General features: G+C 44.5%; 1 protein-coding gene across 1 annotated transcript in view; it reads right to left on the bottom strand.

Moving 5' to 3' along the window:
• Window positions 1–19,365, bottom strand: part of TIMP2 (TIMP metallopeptidase inhibitor 2) — a 36,496-nt gene that overhangs the window by 8,746 nt on the left and 8,385 nt on the right. The window contains exon 2 of the mRNA XM_044419869.1: window positions 3,398–3,498. Within this exon, the coding sequence (XP_044275804.1) occupies window positions 3,398–3,498 (101 nt within the window). The remainder of the gene's footprint in view (window positions 1–3,397; window positions 3,499–19,365) is intronic.

The raw sequence follows: 19,365 nt of genomic DNA, 5'->3' as shown, positions 1-19,365 counted from the left end.
ACAAAGGAAGAAAGGGGGGGTGCAAGCACCAAACAATCCAGGAATTGACCAAATAACAGCACTCGGTTCTATTGTTTGGTAGCTAAATCACAGGTTAACTCTGGGTAAAGCAATTACCTGTGAATTAAGCCTGGGTTGTCATTACGTGCAAACTAGATCAATGTCTATTTTATTTTAGGGTTCTTCAAGCCATTTCCTTTTCTCCTATTCATCGCCAGACTGATCAGTCTCCTCTGAAATCTCTGCTTTTTCCGAAGAGGTGTGTGCAAGACACACAAGGGAAAAATAATTATCAAGCTTAGGTGGCCAGCTGTCCTACTTTACAGAGGCCAGTTCTCTACCTGAAGGGCTATCTAGTTTAAAGATAAAGAACTATCAGAAGGGAGGGAGAAAGCTATAAGCCTTTTTCAATCCAAGGCTCTCTCAGGGGAATGGTGTGGGTTTGGAACCACCGGTTCTTAAGCTGCCTCGGCTCTGCCAGCAGGTTGCCTTGTTTCAGGGTCTCCTACTTATGGCAACAATGCACCTCCGCTGCCCTCCAAGCTCCCCTCTGCCAGGGAAGGGGCATCTCTACCACATCCTGATCATCTTCCAGATGGCTACCTAAGGGGGTTATGATTGCTTTGCTGTTTTCCTGCAAAGGTTATTTTTCAAATTCTGGAGAACAATCCTAGAATTATATATCCCATATGTAAAGCCTGAGTCTTGGTGGTGGGGGCTTGTACACTAGGGCAAACCCACCCCTCTGGCCAAATGGAGAATCATCTGAAACCACTGATAATCCCTCCTTTCAGTTCCATGACTATCATTAAACTGGGTATCTTAGACGTTTTATACCTCAAAATAAAATAAAATAAAATAAAATAAAATCTCTTTTTATTTCACATATGCCTTTTCCCTTATAGGAGATGGTCATATGTGATCAGGGGTGCCACAAACATAATCAAAAACATATGGTATTTTATTAAAAAGAAAACAAGAAACTTAGTATTTTAAGAATGTTGTCATTACTTTTAAACAGGGTTTTTATGTGGTGCTAGAATCAGGTGCTAGAAGCCACAGTTCCTATCCCTAGCCAACATTCCCCTATCAAAATCCACCCCAGTTAACTCACAGACTGAATGCTAGGGCCACAATGGAATACTTATTTCTGGTCTGGCTTCCAGCTGGTACCTTCTCTGCTGTTATCCTGGCTTCTCATGAAGTCTTCACTCTGGTCCAGCATCTGCTCAGGCTCCAGACCCCTCCCCTCTCCAGCTGTCCATTAAGTTTCAGTAATTTCCTCCAAAGTCTTCCTTTCCCCTTCTGCAGACCTTCTTCACCTTTTGCCTCATGGGCTCTTATCTTGGTCTTCTAGCTGCTTTTCCTCCTGGTCAATGTCTTCTTCAATATCCTCAGTTTCTCCTGAAGACACTTCTTCAGAAAATCCTTCTGTCAGACATCTCCTAACAGACTCAGACTTTGCACTGTCAAGACTATCCACTATTCTTTCTGATCAGGATGCTCCAGTGGATCAGATCAGGGATCCAACATTCTGTCACCCCCATCTCTGTGTACACACCTGACCAATGAGCATCTTTAGAATGTTGTTCCCCAATCAGATGGTTCCAATTTCAATTCCTCCATCCCACTGTCAGGACAAAACGAGCAAATATTTTGGCATAATATGGCTGCTAAAAGCCTGACATTGTAAGAAGAGTTTGAGACTTAAGATGGGATTCCGGATCTGGTAAGAATCCATGTTAGAAGTCTTTCTTTCCATGTACACTTTAGAGATGCAAATGTTTGCCTGCTCTTCCAGGTACCTGCCTGGATATGATAATATATTACCATCCCTCTTATTTTATTCTAATGTTCCTCTAGCATGCTGTGTGCCTGATCCCCCATCCTTTCCCCAAACTGTGTGTATAACCGATCGGTTATAAAGGCATCTTGTACAGACTCCATCCTGGTAGTCTCTACGGGGGCTGCCCACATGCTGCATGTATTTCCTGTGTGTCTGAATAAACTGTAAATGTTCTTTTGATTGTACCTGCCACCCACCCCCTCAGCGGACTCTCTGAGGGTTTTTTTTTTTTTCACTCTTGTCACCACATAGAAATAATTTGCTTTGAACAGTATCTACAATGTAATTTCCCATCTTTACAATGTAATTTCCATCAGGTACAAGCCCCTAGTAAAAATGTATACAGTTTTCATTTACTGTTAAGTCATTCACACCCTAAGTGGTTGAAACAAAACACAGCACTTAAACTTTTACCTCAGTTTTATCTCAGTGTCTTCATAATCCATTTAGAGCTTTCCAAGTCTGGAGATGCCTAGCTATCTCCATTCGGGACACTGTCGATAAGAATTGTACTAAATCTTTGTGTGGGAACTGGTTTTGAGAATTTTTATCAATCCATACTAGAGATAGAATGTAGCACTATACCCAAAATTTCATGAAATATCAATGCTGCCAATACAATTCTGGGACAGGAATGCTGTATATATAAAAAGGCTCCTAGTTTCCAAAAATATCTCCAGAAAGGGATGACAAGCTTTTACTGATGTAATATGGACCTCAGGCCTACTGGCCAAATGAAGCCCCAAATCTGGCCTGCTGCAGTGTGCGAGATGGCCACCTCCTTTTCCTCAGTTTCACCTCTGCCCTCCAATTGTTCCCTGGCTTTCACCCTGCCCTGGTTTGCCTTCTTCCCCAGAGCCCACTGGAATGTGCCCTCAAAAGCTTCTCCAAAGTTGGACTTGTCCTTCAGGCCAAGAGGTCTAAAACCCCTGATGTAGGCAAATCAGAGTGAAGTGCCATCAACAGGCCAATTTTGGAGAGGACTCGGGTAGCAAAGGTGTTCCTTCTTACTGGCTGCTTTTACTACATGGTTCTGGGACAGAATTCCCTAAATCTTCTGCACTCCCTTTTGTTAAGTCATTATGACACATGAAACACCTACAGTGATGGACTCCAGGCCCCAAGACCCTTGATTCACTCACTTTTGAAAAATATTTTCAGTGCCTTTACCATAATACAGACTGGACCAAAGCCTTTAATTCCCTCCCCCTAACCCCCTTCTCCTGTCCTGTGGTATTTCTAACTGGGGAATCATTCAGGTTTGGGCAATTGAGGATCTGAAATGGGAAAGACTACATCATAAAACCTCTAAGATACCCAGAATAATTTTGGTTGTGGTAACCATCTAAGCCTTCAAAAGTCTGTTTAGCATCATTTGGCCTTTTATTATAGTATACCAGCTAGAACAGCAGCACTGAAGTAACAGGTTTATAAACTCTCGGCAATCCCATGATTTACTTCTTTTCCTTCATGTGTGTGCATATATTTGACACAGATGTATCTTTTGAGTTAAGTTCTGTGCAAGTAGAACTTCCATGTAGGGCTTGTTACCTTTATCTGCTTGATTTCATACTGGATGCGTTTGATGGGGTTCCCATAGATGTCATTACCAGAGTCCACCTCTCTCTGAGAGACAGCCTTTGCTCTGATCACTGAAACACAAAGGCACCAAGAAAATTAGTAGGCAGGTGCAATACCGGTGCTTGGTCTTCCTAGTCTTACAATAGTCCTAACACCAATGAATTTCATTCTCCACCTTTCACCGCACACACTAGCTGCACCAGTATGCAAGCATGGAGCTATTAATCTTTGGGAACAGGTTGTGTGGCACATTACAACCAATGCAATGTTCTCCACTCCTGCTTACGCTCAATGATTATAGGTCACCGTTAACAACCACAGTTTGCAGCCATGCTGGAAATGCTTTCTTGCTCTTGTGTATTTCAAGGAAAAGTCCAGAGATGTGCACTATCCACAATTAGCCTCCAAGAGAGGGAAGATGATTGCAGACAAAACATGATGCTGCAGGTATATTGGTTATTAAAAGATGTGGAGGTTAACTGCTTTTCTTGTTAAATACATTTTCCATTAAAATTCAGATCAGATTATCATCACTGAAACTGTCCACACTGAAATTTCCTCTCATTAAAAGTGTTTCACATTTGACCTTTAAATTTTCTTCAGTTGTTTAAGAAAAGGACCTCCTGCTGTGCAGGAGAGAACAGCAGATGCAAGCAAAACAAGGAAAGTGTATCTTTCATGAAAGCCTGAATTTAATATGTAGTAAATAAATATTTTTCCTCACTCCATAAAAGATCACTAGATCAACCAATAATACAACAACTTCAGTATTTTATTTTCTACTGTCCAAGCTTCACAGGTAAGTTTAGAAACAGGGCACAACCTTAGCAATTTCTGGCAGAGCCATGGTTCAGATCGTCTCTCACTCATCTTCTGTTCTGTAATCCTTTCTTCTAAAAAACACTGGGTACAGTCACACATCATGCTAACCTACTCTGGCAAGGACCCAGAGAATGTTTGTTGTTACGCAAACCACCCACATGGTACGGACCAGACAGGTGGACTCACCTTGGATTGTTCACTGCCTCCCTCGGCTAGGGCATCCCAGGGGACTTCGCAGGAGGATCGCCTTGCCTGCCTCCTCCTCTGTCACAATCACAAGCCAGTTCTGGCTCACTGCAGCTTTTTTCCTCCTTACCCCCTTTTCCCCCAGAGATCAAAAGTTCAGCTTGACAGCTACCTCCCTTTGGACAGCCACTAACAATCCCTTCAAAATGCCTAGGAGGCACAAGACTGACAAATACTAATTTCTTTTATTTTTGTGTGTGTGCATACAATGGGCACTACTTCTTTGATTTATTTTTTGGACAGGGACACGTGGTTGTATGCATCTCTGTCAAAAACTACTCATTGCCCTGTCAAAATCCCTTTTCAAAGGGGAGCCAGAAAAGGGGGTAGGGTGAACTTTTCCACTTTCTTGAGCAGCTAGAATCTCAGGGAAAATGCAAAATATGCAGGACTATAAGGACCACTAAAGCAAATGAATAATAAAGACAGATCCCACCATGAAGTGGGTATAAATCTCACCACCTTTTCATAAACAAAAATACCTCACACCTTTTCTTTCCCTTGAGAGCTTGCCTTTAGAAAGCTGTCAAGAAAAAGGGAAGTACAGAAGAGCCCTATCTGAAGCCCCCTTAGGTCAATGTTCAGAGCTGGTATCACTATATGCTGACAGCAGGTATCCAGCCCCGTGCCCAGCTAAGCCTCCTGATTTCTGCACTTATAGGACTGCACACCTGCAGTTGCAAAAGTTTATGCACACTGTGTTCTCAATTTTTTAAAAAAGTTTGCAACCTACTTAGGGACCCTCTGTGTGCCTCTTGGATACTTTGACTAGTACTGTCAATGGCTGTCAAATGGAGATAGCAATAGGCAGCTAGTAAACCCAATTTTGCAATTTGTAAAAAGTGGAGGAAGGAAGAAGAGGAAAAAAGCTGTAGCAAGCTGAAAGTGGTTCACAATCACAAGTGACATTCAGCCAATGTCCAACAGACAGCCGTCCTGAGACGCTGTCGTGAAGGATGGGATAGAAATGTTTTAAATAAATTAAAAAAACCAGAAGTGGGTTTGGGGCACTTCTGGGGTGGCTAGCACTGGCAGAAGCCTGGACAACCTTGGCAATGATAACAAAGGGTTTTTGTCACTGTTGCCAAGAAGCCTGCACGCTCCATGTGGGCTAGCTTTCCAGGTTCTGATGAAATGACAACCCATTGTGTGTACAACAGCCTCAACTACTAGTCATGGATTCAAGTGGCTTGTTGCCCATGAGCAAGTCACCCTGAAGAAAACAGTTCAGGTTTGTATAACAATATGACCCAGTACAACTAGCCACCCACGATGAGTTGTCATGTTATGCAAACTCATTCTATGGTACAAAATCCAGTGATAAAACTCACTCCTCGTACAAGCAAACAGTTTGCCGTAGGCATGGGCAGAAGGTAGATTAGGATCTACCAGCAGATCTCTGAGTGTTTGTAACAGTTCAGCAAGGGTTCCCGACTCCCACTTGTTTAACAATAGCAAGAACAAAAAGGGTGGGTGGGATTTCCCCTAAAACCTAGGTTTGGCTGCTGAAATTAGGAATACACAGGACAACTAGAAGTGCACCTTTGTATGGGAAAACTACAAGCTTGGTTAGTAATGAAAACAAATTTCTTTGCTCAGAGCGTGCTCAGAAGCACCCGGTCCTTGAATGAAGTGTCTGGTTTTTGCATCAGGCTCCAGTGGGTGGATCTTGGGCTTCTAGCACAAAACAAAGTAGATCCAAGAAGTCTGATGTCTGCCCAGCCCTGCTTCACAGCATAAACTTGTACTTGCTTTAAGGGAAAGTTCTGATGCTCAGTTTACCCTTCAACCCAGGGAATTCTGAACTATGATCTAACGTTCAAAATGGATCCCTGTCAGCAGGCACGATCGTCTACACACACTAGCCCCCCACAGAACAACCACACACTGACTACCACTGTGCCACAAAGAGAGCGGGAGCTAATCAGGTTTACCACACCTAGGAACTTGATTATGCTCTTCGTATGTATTAAAGTAAACACAAGCAAACCACTGTAACAGGACCTGCCGAAGTACAGTATGCACTCTACTGTTTAGGAATGGACTTTGCCTAGAATTTAAAATGTATTCCCTTATTTCTGTACCACAGTGGAGACTGAAAGCAACAGCCTATAGCTCCTTTAACGTATTGGGTGATCCATTCAATCTTTTTGCATTTTGTGATTTCTACTGCAGGCAAGTTCACACAGCACAGGAAGCCATGGTGAAACCTACTGCTGCAGGTTTGTTGTATTGTCCAGACCTATTTCCAGAGTGCTTATGTGCCAGGATTGGCTTTCTGAAACCACAGAATCAACCCTCTGTTCGAAGGATTTCACACTTCACCACAGCTTCTTCAGTTGTCCAGACATGGGATCACAATTTACCATTATTGGTATGGAAATAGTCTAGAGTCCCCTGGCAAGAGCGCCCTTTGATCCCTACAGCCTTCAGCACCCTAGCAAACCGATGTGTCTTTGCTCACTTTATTCCCTTTGCTTTTGGAAATGGAGGAAGCACAATCCATGGAAGGGGAAGGGGGGACATCACAGTGAAACTGCTAATTTCCATTTAATAATTATCTCTGCATGGCTGGAGGGGCTAGAAAGTGCCGCAGACATGCAGGTACACTGGGGAGCGGGGGGGGGGGGGGGGGGCTCTGCCTCTGGACCACTACAGTCCTGCCAGGAGGGAAGGCCAGGCTCTTCACTCACAGGGTTCAGGGAAGCATGGCAGGGCCAGGAGGACGGAGTGGGGAGCAGAGACGCCATGCTGCCTAGGTTACTATACAACCAGTAAGTTTATACTGAGCAATAATCTGTGCACTGCAGAAAAAGCACAGGGTTGTTTGCTGTGTTGTGTGAACCCAGTCTGAGCAGCCCAGTGCTCCTACTTGCAGCTTTCCTCTGCAATTATGTGGCCTTGAAATTTGTATTTTAAAACAAATGCTTAGAAATCAAGAATTCAAACAACAACCATTGTAACACTTTGGGAAAGGGAAAGCAGTTTTTTAAAGTTCTCAAAAACATCAGCAGGTCCTCACAACATCTTGTAGCAACAAATTCCATTCGTAAACTGTTCAGTCTGTTGCAAAGTACTTCCTTTGGTTTTTTCATACACATGTTGCCAATCAGTTTAATTGGGTATAAATTCCAGAGGAGCAGACATGTTAGTCTGCAGCAGGCTACAAAAACAACTGAGTGTCCTGTGGCACCATAAAGACTAACCCATTTATTGTGGCACAAGGTTCTCCAAACCAGAGCTTACTTTGTCAGATGCCACAATTTATTTGTTAGCTTTCAATGTGGCACAGGACTTTTTGTTATTTTTCAAGGGTATCGAGTTTCTCTGTGTCAAGACTGAATAACTTTTCCTTATGCTGTTACTTGGAGGGCACAAGCCTGACTCAACATCCTGCTCACCAGCAGATGACTCAAATAAATGGCAGCCTTACATAGAATCGCGCCTATGCAAACAGAATGCTGGACTAGCGAGACCTATGGCTTTGCGAAAGCAGCGCTGTTCCTATGTTCATCGGGGCCCAGACTGCTTACTTTCACAGAGAGTGACACTCCAAGGCCTTAGGCAGAAGTCATCTCCAGCTCACGTAGCTGAGATACTCAGAACAGGTATACTAGGGAATGAACCTGGAACTCTCTGCATGCAAAATATATTCTCTACCCTGAAGCAAGGTCTAGCAACATTACTGAAGGTTCTGGTACAATGCCTAATTAGCATCTTTGCAATTCCCTGCATTTTCTCTTGGTGTTTGCCTTCATGCTGAACCAGAACATTTAGTCCATACCTGTTACCAGGAGGAGGAGGTGGGAATGAGTCGGTCTTTCCCTGACCCAACTTGTTCAATGGATGGGTTCTGGCCATCTGTTTGGAGACCTACCAAGTCAAATGTAAGATCTGTCCTTACGTGGGCCACCAAGAGTCCATGTATGTCCCACAGGACCCTCGAGGCACCCTGTCCACTTTCCCCCACCCTCAGCGAGTCACAGCCTTCTCCCTGTTCCCTGCAGTCCTGGCAGCAAGAAAAAAGCTATCTTCATAAGGACGGCTGCAGTGCAGGATGAGATTACAGGCGCTTCCTCTCCCCTAGTAATCCTGATGGGCACTGGGAGCAGGAGAAAGAGACAGCTGTGTGCATGCTTGTGTTGTATGCATGCAGGGTGCACCCCTACATTGCTGGCCACTGTTGTTTGTGGCCAGCAGGGACAAAACGGTTGCCCACCCCAGCCACACTGAGTAGTGTTAGGCAGCAGGCAACAGATGTGTCTGGATTGTAGACAACACGACAGATTGAGTGTGGGTTGCTGTTGAGCATTAATTGTTGTTAACTGTGGGTTATAATGTTGTCTGAGCTCGGCTAATAAACCATGGTAAACAACTCACGTTTCACCGAGAAACCACATTCAGTCCTTGCATGCACTGTATATCACTGCATTGCCTGAACCCCACATAGATTCAGGAAAGATGTAAGTGCTATTGCGTGTTATACTTGCCTTGGATATTATGCCAAAAATATTCCAATATGCTCAGTCCTGCTCTAGCATACAATTGATAAAGTGGCCTGCAAGTGCATGGCTAGTTCACAGTTCAGTAAGGTGATCTGTACAGTAAGTGTTTCTCAACAGTATGGGGAGACTTATTTGGTTACTTAAATAGTAAAATATTCAGCATGAAGGTCTGGAGAAGCAGTAACTGGAGAGTAAGCAAAAGTGGAGAAAGCAGGAGGCAGGCTTCTTTGTTTGGGAGTTCACTGGCTGCATGGGTTGGGGGAGACTGGATACTACATTGGGTTTAGAACATCCCACCTGTGACCAGCTCCTGGTTATTGCAGGTTCTTCCGTAAGAGACTTATTTTGGCCCTCACCCACCCACCCTGTGCCTCTGTATCGCAAGGGATGTATAAGTACCCGAGTTCCATGCATTCAGAAGTATCTGGGTGTCTCTTGCAAGTGATGCATAGCCTGCCGATGAACCAAGGCCACTCCCGCCAAGAACAGCATCTGCATTCGCAAGACTGATCCATGCCGAGCAGGCCTGCCATGGCACTTCAGGGGACGCATATTTCTGAGCTTTGCATGATGTACCCTAGCTATTGCAGTCTTACATTATCCAAGAGGCACTGTAGGAAGTACGTAGGGTTGGATCCTATTGTGATGGGACGCCAGGCAAGATGTGACTTGCTCAGTCACGGATCAGCACCATTTTAAATAATCAGATAATCTCTACTTAGTTTTCGGCAGGGGTCCTACTTGCAAAACCCAAGGAGATGCAACCCTGAAGTGAGGAATTTTTCCATTGCTCACAGCCACTAAAAAGCATTTTCAAATTATTAAAATTGAGTACAGCCCTTGGGGACAAGGTAAAATAGTTTTACAAACTAGATGCAGCTTGTGGGCTGCTCATTGGCCATTTCTAGAATCGACTATCCACCAAATCATTTGCAATCTTGCAACAACTGACTACATTTAGAAAACAGAAAATTAAGAGGCAATATATTGAGGAGCAGCTACAAATATGATGGATAGTACTTGTTTGTGATTGCCTTGAAGCCTTTGCTTAACAAGTTGATAATTTAAATGAGCGGCTTTCAAATGGTGAACTACGGGAAATTAAATGGAGGTGCTTGTTGTTAGTAGTGGATCTTGAAGAAAGAGTGCCACAAACAGACAACAAAGACAATGTATATATTGTAGTTGAACCAGAAGGTAGATTTGCAACGAGAGAGAGAGAGAGAGAGAGGGGGGGGGGGGGGGGGAGAGAGAGTCCTTCTTTAGTTGATATACTAGAAAAAGTGGGAATCATTATTTGATGCCAGGAATGTTGGGGGGAAATCTTATAGCTTGAGGAGTAGTTCATCCCAGAAAACAATTGCCTAAAACCCATGAAATCTCTTTTGCATAACTCTTAAGTCACACTCACAATGGGCAGGTTCACACAACATGACAAGCAACAGTGTTTTTTTCACCTCTGTTGGCCTGTTACATTGTCTGAACCCCACCATGGTATTTCAGCAGGGTACCTTTGGGTTTTAGAAACCAAGAACAGAAACAAACCCCTGCTGCACCTGCCCCCTGCCCCAAGTATCTTCTCTGGGGTGGGAGTGGGCGATCCGCTGGCCGGCGCTGGGAAAGGAGCAGCACCACTCCATGCATTCCCCCCTGCTCAGCAGGGCTGAGAATCAGGGGAGCAGCGGGCCCAGCTGGGGACTGTGTGCTTCATTGGATCCCCCACTGGCTGCCTCTCTCCCAGGGGCACGGATCAGCTGGGCAGCAGGGCCCAGATGGGGGCCGCACACCTCAGTGGATTCCTTGCCACCTCCCATTCGCACTTCTGCTTGCCAGAAAGGTGTCTCATGGGCCTCTCTCTGGCCAGCAAAAGCAGAAAGGGGGCAAGCACGGCCTCCTCCTTTGTCCCAGTCATTTGCTGGAAAGGTGCTTGGGTAGGAGCCACTTGGGGACACTTCTCTGGCAGGCAGCAGCATGAAAGGGGGGTAAGTGGGGAATCAGCTGAGCAGAGCTGCCGCCGCCAACTGGGCACAAGCACCAGCTGATTCCCACCCCACGTGCATGATGGGTTTCCCTCTGGTGTATGTGGAGGAGGCAGAGGGAGAATCAACACATTGAGCAGCAGCTCTCCTTTCTGCAGCGCTGCCCAGCTGATTCTCACCCATCCCACTCACATGCCAGGGGGTGGCAGAGGGGAATGGGCTGGCATGCAAAGCCCCCAGCCAGGTACCACTGCCTGGAAGATTCCTGCTCCTGCTGTCTGTGCACACAAAGGGCTTCCCTCAGGTGGGTGCAGAGAGGGGTGCAGCTCCCTTCAGCAGTGCTGCCCAACTGGTTTCACCCTCTTTTGCTTGAGTTTTGATCAGGCACCCCCCTCCTGCTCTGGCAATCCCCTCTGGAGGAGGAGGTGGGGGTACCTGATCCGCTGCCTTGCCCTCTCCACTGTACTTCAGGGCATGAGCCCGCTTGGTGCAACAGAGACCGCCTGACAGCCAGGACATGCTGACTTTGGCTTGCAAATGCAGCTGTCAAAGTGAGGAGCTTCCTCCTTCCCTCCCTCCAGTGTCCCTGGGGCTACTGCCTGAAGGACTGGAAGGGAAGGATAAGGCAAGAGAGAGGAGAGTTACCATGACAAGTCTGATTGTCTAAAAAACTGCAAAGCCTGGTAACCATACAAGGTTGCTTGTCATGACATGTGAACACAGCCAATGTATCCGCATAGGGTGAAAACCTCGCCCTCACCTAGAAAAATATATACCCCACTTTAAAAAACAAACAGAAAAGCTTTCATTAATATCCATCCTGAAAATGTGTGACATAACTCAGTGGTTCTTTGCTTTATTATATTCATTGATTGGTCCTAATAGTGGTATGTATGTATGTATGTATGTATTTAGCAAGCTTCTATGCCGCCCTATTTGCCGAAGCCTTTTCCTGAATGTGTGCATTTTGGGGTAAGGTATTATGCAGTGCCGAGAGTTGGACTGAATGACCTTGGAAGCCATTCTTGCTCTTGGATTTTCACTGTTTCTTTCTAGACTTAGTCATATCCATGTTTCAAGAATCACAGAAAAAGCGAGAATATCGCTGCCTAAGGGACATATTCCAGCATTACACATATGATGTCTTCATCACGAGGTCCAGTTTCAGTGCCCTCTTTGCATTCTTTTTGCTGCAAGCGGCCTGTGGCCTGGCTTGCATGCCTTTGGCCTGGACTAGGCAATTGTGTGACAGCGGCTGAGAGTCTTTAGGCCTAGCTAATAGTTATGGCTCCAGGCTTTTCCACTCACGTGCTGCTGAATCACTGGCAAAAAATGCAACCTCGTAGAAGGAAGATTTCTGTTCTCAACAGTGCGGCTTTGTAGAAGGGAACTGCTGCTTTGCACTTTCTAAGCCAAGCAGCTGGCAATGCAGCCAAGCCAGCGCCAGGGGAAAGGGAGCAAGAGTGTATGTACATATCCACACATGAAGGCTAGTGAAAGGATCAAGGAAAGGAAATCCTGTGTGCTACCATCCTTTTGCAGACACACAAAGGGAAATTCTTGCTTTAAAGGGCTGGGAGGTTTAGCATTTTACATGCAACAAGGCCAGGACTTAGTGTGTTTAGATGGAAAAAGGAAAGCATAAATTACACCAGATCACCTCTTACTGTGCTTATTTGGTAATGCCTTTTTGGAATAGCTTACAGGATTCTATCTCTGCGCAATCGACTTAAGTTTTATCATGGCTGCCTTTGGTGCATTCCACAGAAGCACAAAAAGTGCAGATGGCCATAGCAGGCTCAGAATCCAGTTTCCCATATTATGGTAATATGGCAGGAGTAGAAGGAGACAGAAAAGAGTATGGTGATGTAGGCTTTTCTATATGAGGCTTTCAACCCACCACTTTACCAAGGCTGCTTCTTCCAGATCCCTTATGGGATTAAGATTGGCTCTTTTACATGTTTTTCCCCCCTGAGGTTTTCCTTTTCCTGCCTTACCATATACAGTATTCCATTAAACATCCAGTAGGTGGTGTTATGGTATAGCAGAATTGCATAAATACATCAATAGTTTCATACTGCCATTCATGAATGGCAGTCTTTCCTTCTTAGGAAAAAGCCTACTAAAATGGTTGCAAGTGATGGGAGAGGCCCTAGAGGATGACAACCTTGTGTAAAGCACCTGCACACGTCTGTGAGTGAGGCATCACAGGCACACAATAAACCCATCATGTAGAAAGACTCATATTCACTATTAATACGCAAAGCATGCTTTTGCACAGAAAACAGCACACAGCACAGAGTGCACTCACAAGGATATCAGGGAGGCCTTCAAGTAACTATTGCATGTGCATTTACAGATGAACTCACAAGCTCGCTGCTGATGGGCACAAGCTTTTATTCTGACATGCCTCAGGATTTCCTAAACCTTGTGTTGCGTCTTCAAGAGGCTTGGCAAGCAGTTTCATTGCTTTCTGAGCCTCTCCGAGGTTCGGTGTGCATCATTCTCTGTGGGAGGGGGACAGAAATCTGATTCACCATCCGTTGTGGAGAGGCTTGTGACACAGTGAGAGGCCACGCTGCAAGATTTGTACAAATCCAAAGGCTGACAACGTATCAGATACACAAGCAAACCTGTTTGATCTCTGCTGAAGGTAAATAAAGCATTCATTCTATCATTCTGCGCCGGGCCATGCACATCATTCCTGTTTAAATAGAGATGTTCTGATGTAGGACAAGGCATCCTGTAACAGCACCGACATGGCCACATGTGTAGCCTCTGGACCCAATCCGGGCACAGAAACAGGTTGCTACACATAGCTCTCCCTTATCACGTATGCAAGAAAGTGTACCAATTACTGTACAGCTGGCAGAGATCTCTCTAAACAATGACCTGAGGGAGCCATGTGGTGGGAGCCCCAGCCTTTAGATCTGTGACAATCAGTTGACCTTTTAGCTCCCTGCATTTGGGTGAGTCCACATTTACACCTCTAGCTGAGTGAAACTAGCTTGACTGTTAGGCTAGCCTCTGTGTGTTCATGCCTTTGTTGGCATGATTTCAGGCAACGTATCTTCTTGAATGAAAAAGGCGCTAACTTCAACCACTGGGGTTGCAAGAACTTACTTGGCAATTATGTTTTTGAGGGAGATGTACTCTGCAGCCTAAAACACCCTATGGGAAATCAGTGTAAATGCAAAAAATATATGTAAAAATATAGTGTAAATACAAAAATATAAGGTGCCTAATATAAGGAGCCCCTTTGCCCTTTCTTTTTCTCACAGAAAGCAATGTTTTACTCTGGCTTTACTTTACCAGTGCTTTACTTCAGGAAGTGCTGTAGTACCACAGCAAGGATAATGGCAAGGGATAATAAAACTTAGCAAGACAAACCCAGCAATCCAAGACATATGATGTAGTCTTCTGCTATCCACCCAACTTTATTCAATGGATACCTTCCGAACTTGAAACTGTGGGAAACATCTCCATCAAGTCCAGAGTGTCTGTGCTATGTATGGTTGTATAAAACAGATTGAAGAAACAGGGGATGTGAATTAGAACTGGGCATATGAAATTCAAAGCCAGCAATAAACACAGTTATATTTTTTGAATGTAGACCTTTCCACATGGGAAAAGCCAGCAAAGCTTTTCAGAAAGTGAAAGATGTGTATAAACAGAATACAGGAAGTCTAAAAGTACATAATAGCAATGCAATCCCAGCTATAATCTACAGATCTGAAGCACTGGCAATGCAAAGCATAGTAATAATGAGGTTTAAATGGATTCCATGGCAGATGTCCCAGAGAGATTCCCAGAGTAAAATATCAGAATAAAGTGACATGCAAGGATATAATACACAATCTCCAGCTTTGTAAGACAAAGGCCTTTCAGTGGAATTTCAATTATGAGTCACCTATCAATTCTCTCCACTTTGACCTGTTGGAAAGTCTTATACTTTGCTGGAACCTTCTTTAGTCCATTATTTTCCTCGCTCTCTGCCAGCTTCTTGGTGTACTGAATGCAAGTTTCTTATGACCATCTGCCAGACTAACCCAGCATTCTCTGGGGTAAGTTGCTATAGCAAGTCTAGAAGGTGGGTTATCCAACAGCACACAATTGTGGCATGGTCTTACAGGCAGACTGCAATCAATATGGTTAGTATTGTAACAGGAAACTGGAAACATGTTTGGTTTGGAGAAAAGAGAGCTGAAATGACCATGGCTTAGCTGGGATGATTCTTTCTTTTTTAAGTATGTGTGTGAAGGGCGGTTTTAGGAGAAACTAGTGCCATGTGGTGTTGAATGAAGCACCAACCACCATCACCGTCACATGGCTTACTTTCTCAGAAGCCCAAGTGTGCCTTTGTCCTCCAGCCGGGCTGCAGCACCCACTGGGAGAACAAAAGAGTGGTACAACGCTCTGCGGGAAGGAGAGGTGGTTTGGCAGGGAGTGTTTAGCTTTCTGTCCCCAATGTTCTTCTTTTGCTCTTTCGATCAGATGTCACCTCACTGCCTCCTTTATACAGACTGAGGTTTAAACAAACAGATGTGTCATTAGCACACCCAATTCTAGACAAAAGGATATTAAGCAATAATTAAAATCACAGGGAAAAAACGGACTTAGATTAAATGGTTTTTTTAAAGTAGCCATCTCATGTTCCTTTTGGCATTTGATTCAAGATTTTAAAGCAATTCTCTGCTGAGCATTGGAGAGCGCTGACTACAAAGGAGTCTGAAACAGAAAGGAAGTGTGCTAAATGAGGGAGTAGTGGCACCATCCTCAGCTAAGAAGTACAACAGAAGTCCAAAGGATTTGTTGGTCTACCTGAAGAGCTGCGAAACAGAAGCAGGGTTGATCTTCTAAACCATAGGCTCTAGCTCTCCCCATTCACTTTCTAAGCCCCTCCCTATGCATATATTACTCAGCAGACAGAGGGTACTTCCAGGCAGATGGTCCCTAGCACTACCAATCAGTAGGCCTTGTGCAACTCTTCCCTGTTTTTCTGCTTAACAGATTTTTTGCAGCAATAAAAAAGACCAAAGCGGGGGTAAGAAAGCACAGAGAGGGTATTTGTGGGAGGAGGAGGAGGCGGTGGTGGCTGAGGCGGTGGAGAAGACAATGATGAAGACAATGCCTAGACCTCCTGTAAAATTTCACTGACAAGGTGAGACAACGGCACCATAAAAACCTTGCACCAAGCATGTCATTCTACTGCAGAGAGAGGTAATGGCTGTCCAGGGTTTCGGTGTGGCCCTTGCAGCTCCCCATCCGGCCTTCAGCATAGTTTTGTGCTTCAGGGAAAGCCCCTGCCTCAACTATTTTCTCCAACATGGCACACAGCCATGGGGCCCCTGATTCCTTTCCTTTCCCATTAGAATGGGAAGAATGCAAGAAAAGCTCTGGACGACCCTATCCAATGTGAACAGCAAACATAGAGTGCTTCTGGGTAGACAACTCCTAGCACTGGGCATGGCCCAGCTGGTTTGCCTTTTCTCACTGGACTGATTTTCCCAGGCAAGGAAAAAGACCAAAGAGATGCTAGGAAAATATAGGAGAAGGATGAGTGAAGACAGCTTGTTCAGGACCTCCATAACATCCTGTGAATGAGGCAGGATGCTGGCATGATATCAACCTTGTCTGGAAGTACCCAGAGGCTCTGTCAGAGTTCTCCCGTCATTAACCATTGCGGTTTACCCACATCGCCATCCCTTCAACAAATCAAAATAGAGTGGTACCTCGGTTCACGAACTTAATTTGTTCCACAATTCTGGTCGTGAACCTAATTGGTCATGAACCGAATCAAATTTCCCCATAAGGTTCAGTGTAAATGAGGTTACACTGAACCTTATGTAATTTTTTAAACCATAAAAATATGAAACAAAGTACAGTACAGTACAGTATGAAGAGAGAGAACAGTAACCTTGCTTGAGGTGACTTCTGATGTGGAGGACGGGAAGGTAGGTGGGGAGGAGGCTATTGTTTGGAGGGAGAGTCTGCGACCACAATCTCGACTAGAGGAAGCCGCAACCACGTGTCAGAGTGGGGAAGATGGCCGCGTTCGTGTTCCTGAAACCATGAATGTGGCCATCTTCCCTGCACGAACACAAACGTGGCCATCTTCCCTGCTTGAACACACTCTTGACACGTGGTCACGGTGTGGGGAAGATGGCCGTGGCAGATGGCCATGATCGTGCTCTTGCAGGGAAGATGGCTGCGATCGTGTTCGTCACCCGATGTGGAGTTTGCGAACAGAAGCAAAATTTGGCCGAACTTTCTGTTCGTGAACAGAAGCGTTCGTGAATCGAGGTACTACTGTACAGGACTTTGAAAAATTCATTGCAGATCAGGGTTCTCCTGGTTTCTAATGCACACCAAGTCCCTAGCTCTTAAATCTCACAGACAGAGTTAACATCTCTGTTGACCATACAAGCACAACTGAGCTCAAGACAACAGTAACCATATTCCCCATGTGCAATATATTGCCAATCCCTTTTCCTCATCGTGGCTACTGTGGATCCTGTACATCTCCCTCTAACAAAGAAAAAAGTCCTGCGATGAGGATGCCACTTATATTCTTATGCCATCTCTGCTTGCTGCCCTGGAGATAACCAAAGCCACTTATAAATGCCAAACATGCAGCCTAAATAGCCAGGGGTAGAGAGTGTTAGTTAGGTGTTTTTGAGGGGATTTGAAAACACAGAGAAGGAACTGGATGCAGTTCAAATTGGCAACACTGCCTGCTCCCACATCTTGTAGGAGCCTTTCCAGGTTCTGAAATCATCAAAACCAAAGTTGATAGCTTCTTATTCACCAGGCACAAACACTGCAAAAGTAAGACGGGTGTGTGTAAAGCAGGGACGCACCACCACAGGAGGTCTGGTTGATCAAGGGCTGCACTGGGGAAAGTGGGCCGTGTGTTGCCCACCTCTAGTGTGAAGAAAGGAAAAGATGCACTGACCATTCCTGCTTGGCTGGTGTGCCTGAAGTGCCAGGAAACCAGTGGGCAGCTTCCCCCATTTTAGAGAAGCTGCCTTAACTCCATAACTGCACTGTAAAGGTAAATATTGGTTTTATGAGGGCTTAGTGTCAAGGTTTCTTCCTCCAAAGACTCATGGGAAGTTTGGTTTGGTGAAGGTGCTGAGATTTATGTAAGAAAACTACATTTCCCAGGGCACTAATAGGAAATAATGATTAAGCCAGTTTGCCTGTGGTGACAAATGCCCGTAGAGCATTTCTACCAAGCTACCAAAGAACAGAAGACAGTACACTTAGGACCACTGCACACTTTTGCAGAGTTTGTAGCTGGCAAATGAGAAGCTGTCAACCTTGGTTTGGAAGATTTCAGAACCTGGAAGTACTCCTGCAAGGTGTAGGGACAGTCAATGTTGCTAGTTTGAACTTTTTCCAGTTCCTCCAGGTGGGGTGAGGACTTCCATAGATGCTATTTAGTTTTAAGAAAGGAGGCACACAATGACAAACTACATGTTTAATGTATTGTGCTGTCAGATCTCAGATATTTAAGTACTTGTTTGTTTAGCCAGCTTACTGCTTCTGTCCATTGATTAACTACTGTTATATTTTGTTAAAAACTGGTGGGCTTATATAAAAGGTGTACCAATCCCTTTACTTAAAAAGGTGTTTGGAATGACTAACCTGAATTGAAATTGTATTAAAGTACTTATATAGTATTAACATATATTATTTTTATTTTTCTGGTAATGTAATCTTGAATCTTTCCAAAATATGCCACTGAAGCTTGCTGTGACACTTGCCCCTAAATCAAGATCTGGAATGATTTATTCCCATCTATAAAAACAGAGAAGAAAAATGGCAGGTGAACCTGCATTGTCCCTAAGGTGTGCAACAAGTTTAGCCATAGGAGAGGAAAGATGGGGGTGCAGCTCAGATAATGCATTTTAATTATGTATATATGAAAAAGAGGGAGGGGTGCTAAAATGTAGCAATACTAGCTTGTTTGTGGGTGGAGAAATGCTGGAAAAAAGATGATAATATTGAATGCTAATATGAGGGGGGAAAACTGATTTGCAAAGGGAGGTATGTTTTGTGTTTCCTCTACAATTACACCATGTACTAAGAAATACTTTTCTAAGGGACAAAAAAGGAGAGTGGCACCATTCCTACTCTAAGCATTTATTGTGCATTTGTGCTTCCTCACTCACAGTAGCTCACACAAGGTGGACAAACTGTGCAGCAATTTTAGCCGTTTTCCCCTAAGGAGGGGAATCTGGTATATCTGTGAATTGTGGTCGTAATCCTTGGTGCATTTGTGCAATTCTATTATACCACAGCACCAACTAGTCATTGTGTAATACAGATTATAGAAAGGCAGAAATAAAAGGAGGAAACCATAGAAATAACACAAAGGAAA

The sequence above is a fragment of the Varanus komodoensis genome, unplaced genomic scaffold (genome assembly GCF_004798865.1).
Source record: "Varanus komodoensis strain SLA01 unplaced genomic scaffold, ASM479886v1 scaffold11, whole genome shotgun sequence".
NCBI lineage: Eukaryota > Metazoa > Chordata > Lepidosauria > Squamata > Varanidae > Varanus > Varanus komodoensis.
The sequence above is the reverse complement of the archived record's forward strand: the minus strand, read 5'-3'. Positions and strand labels throughout refer to the sequence as shown.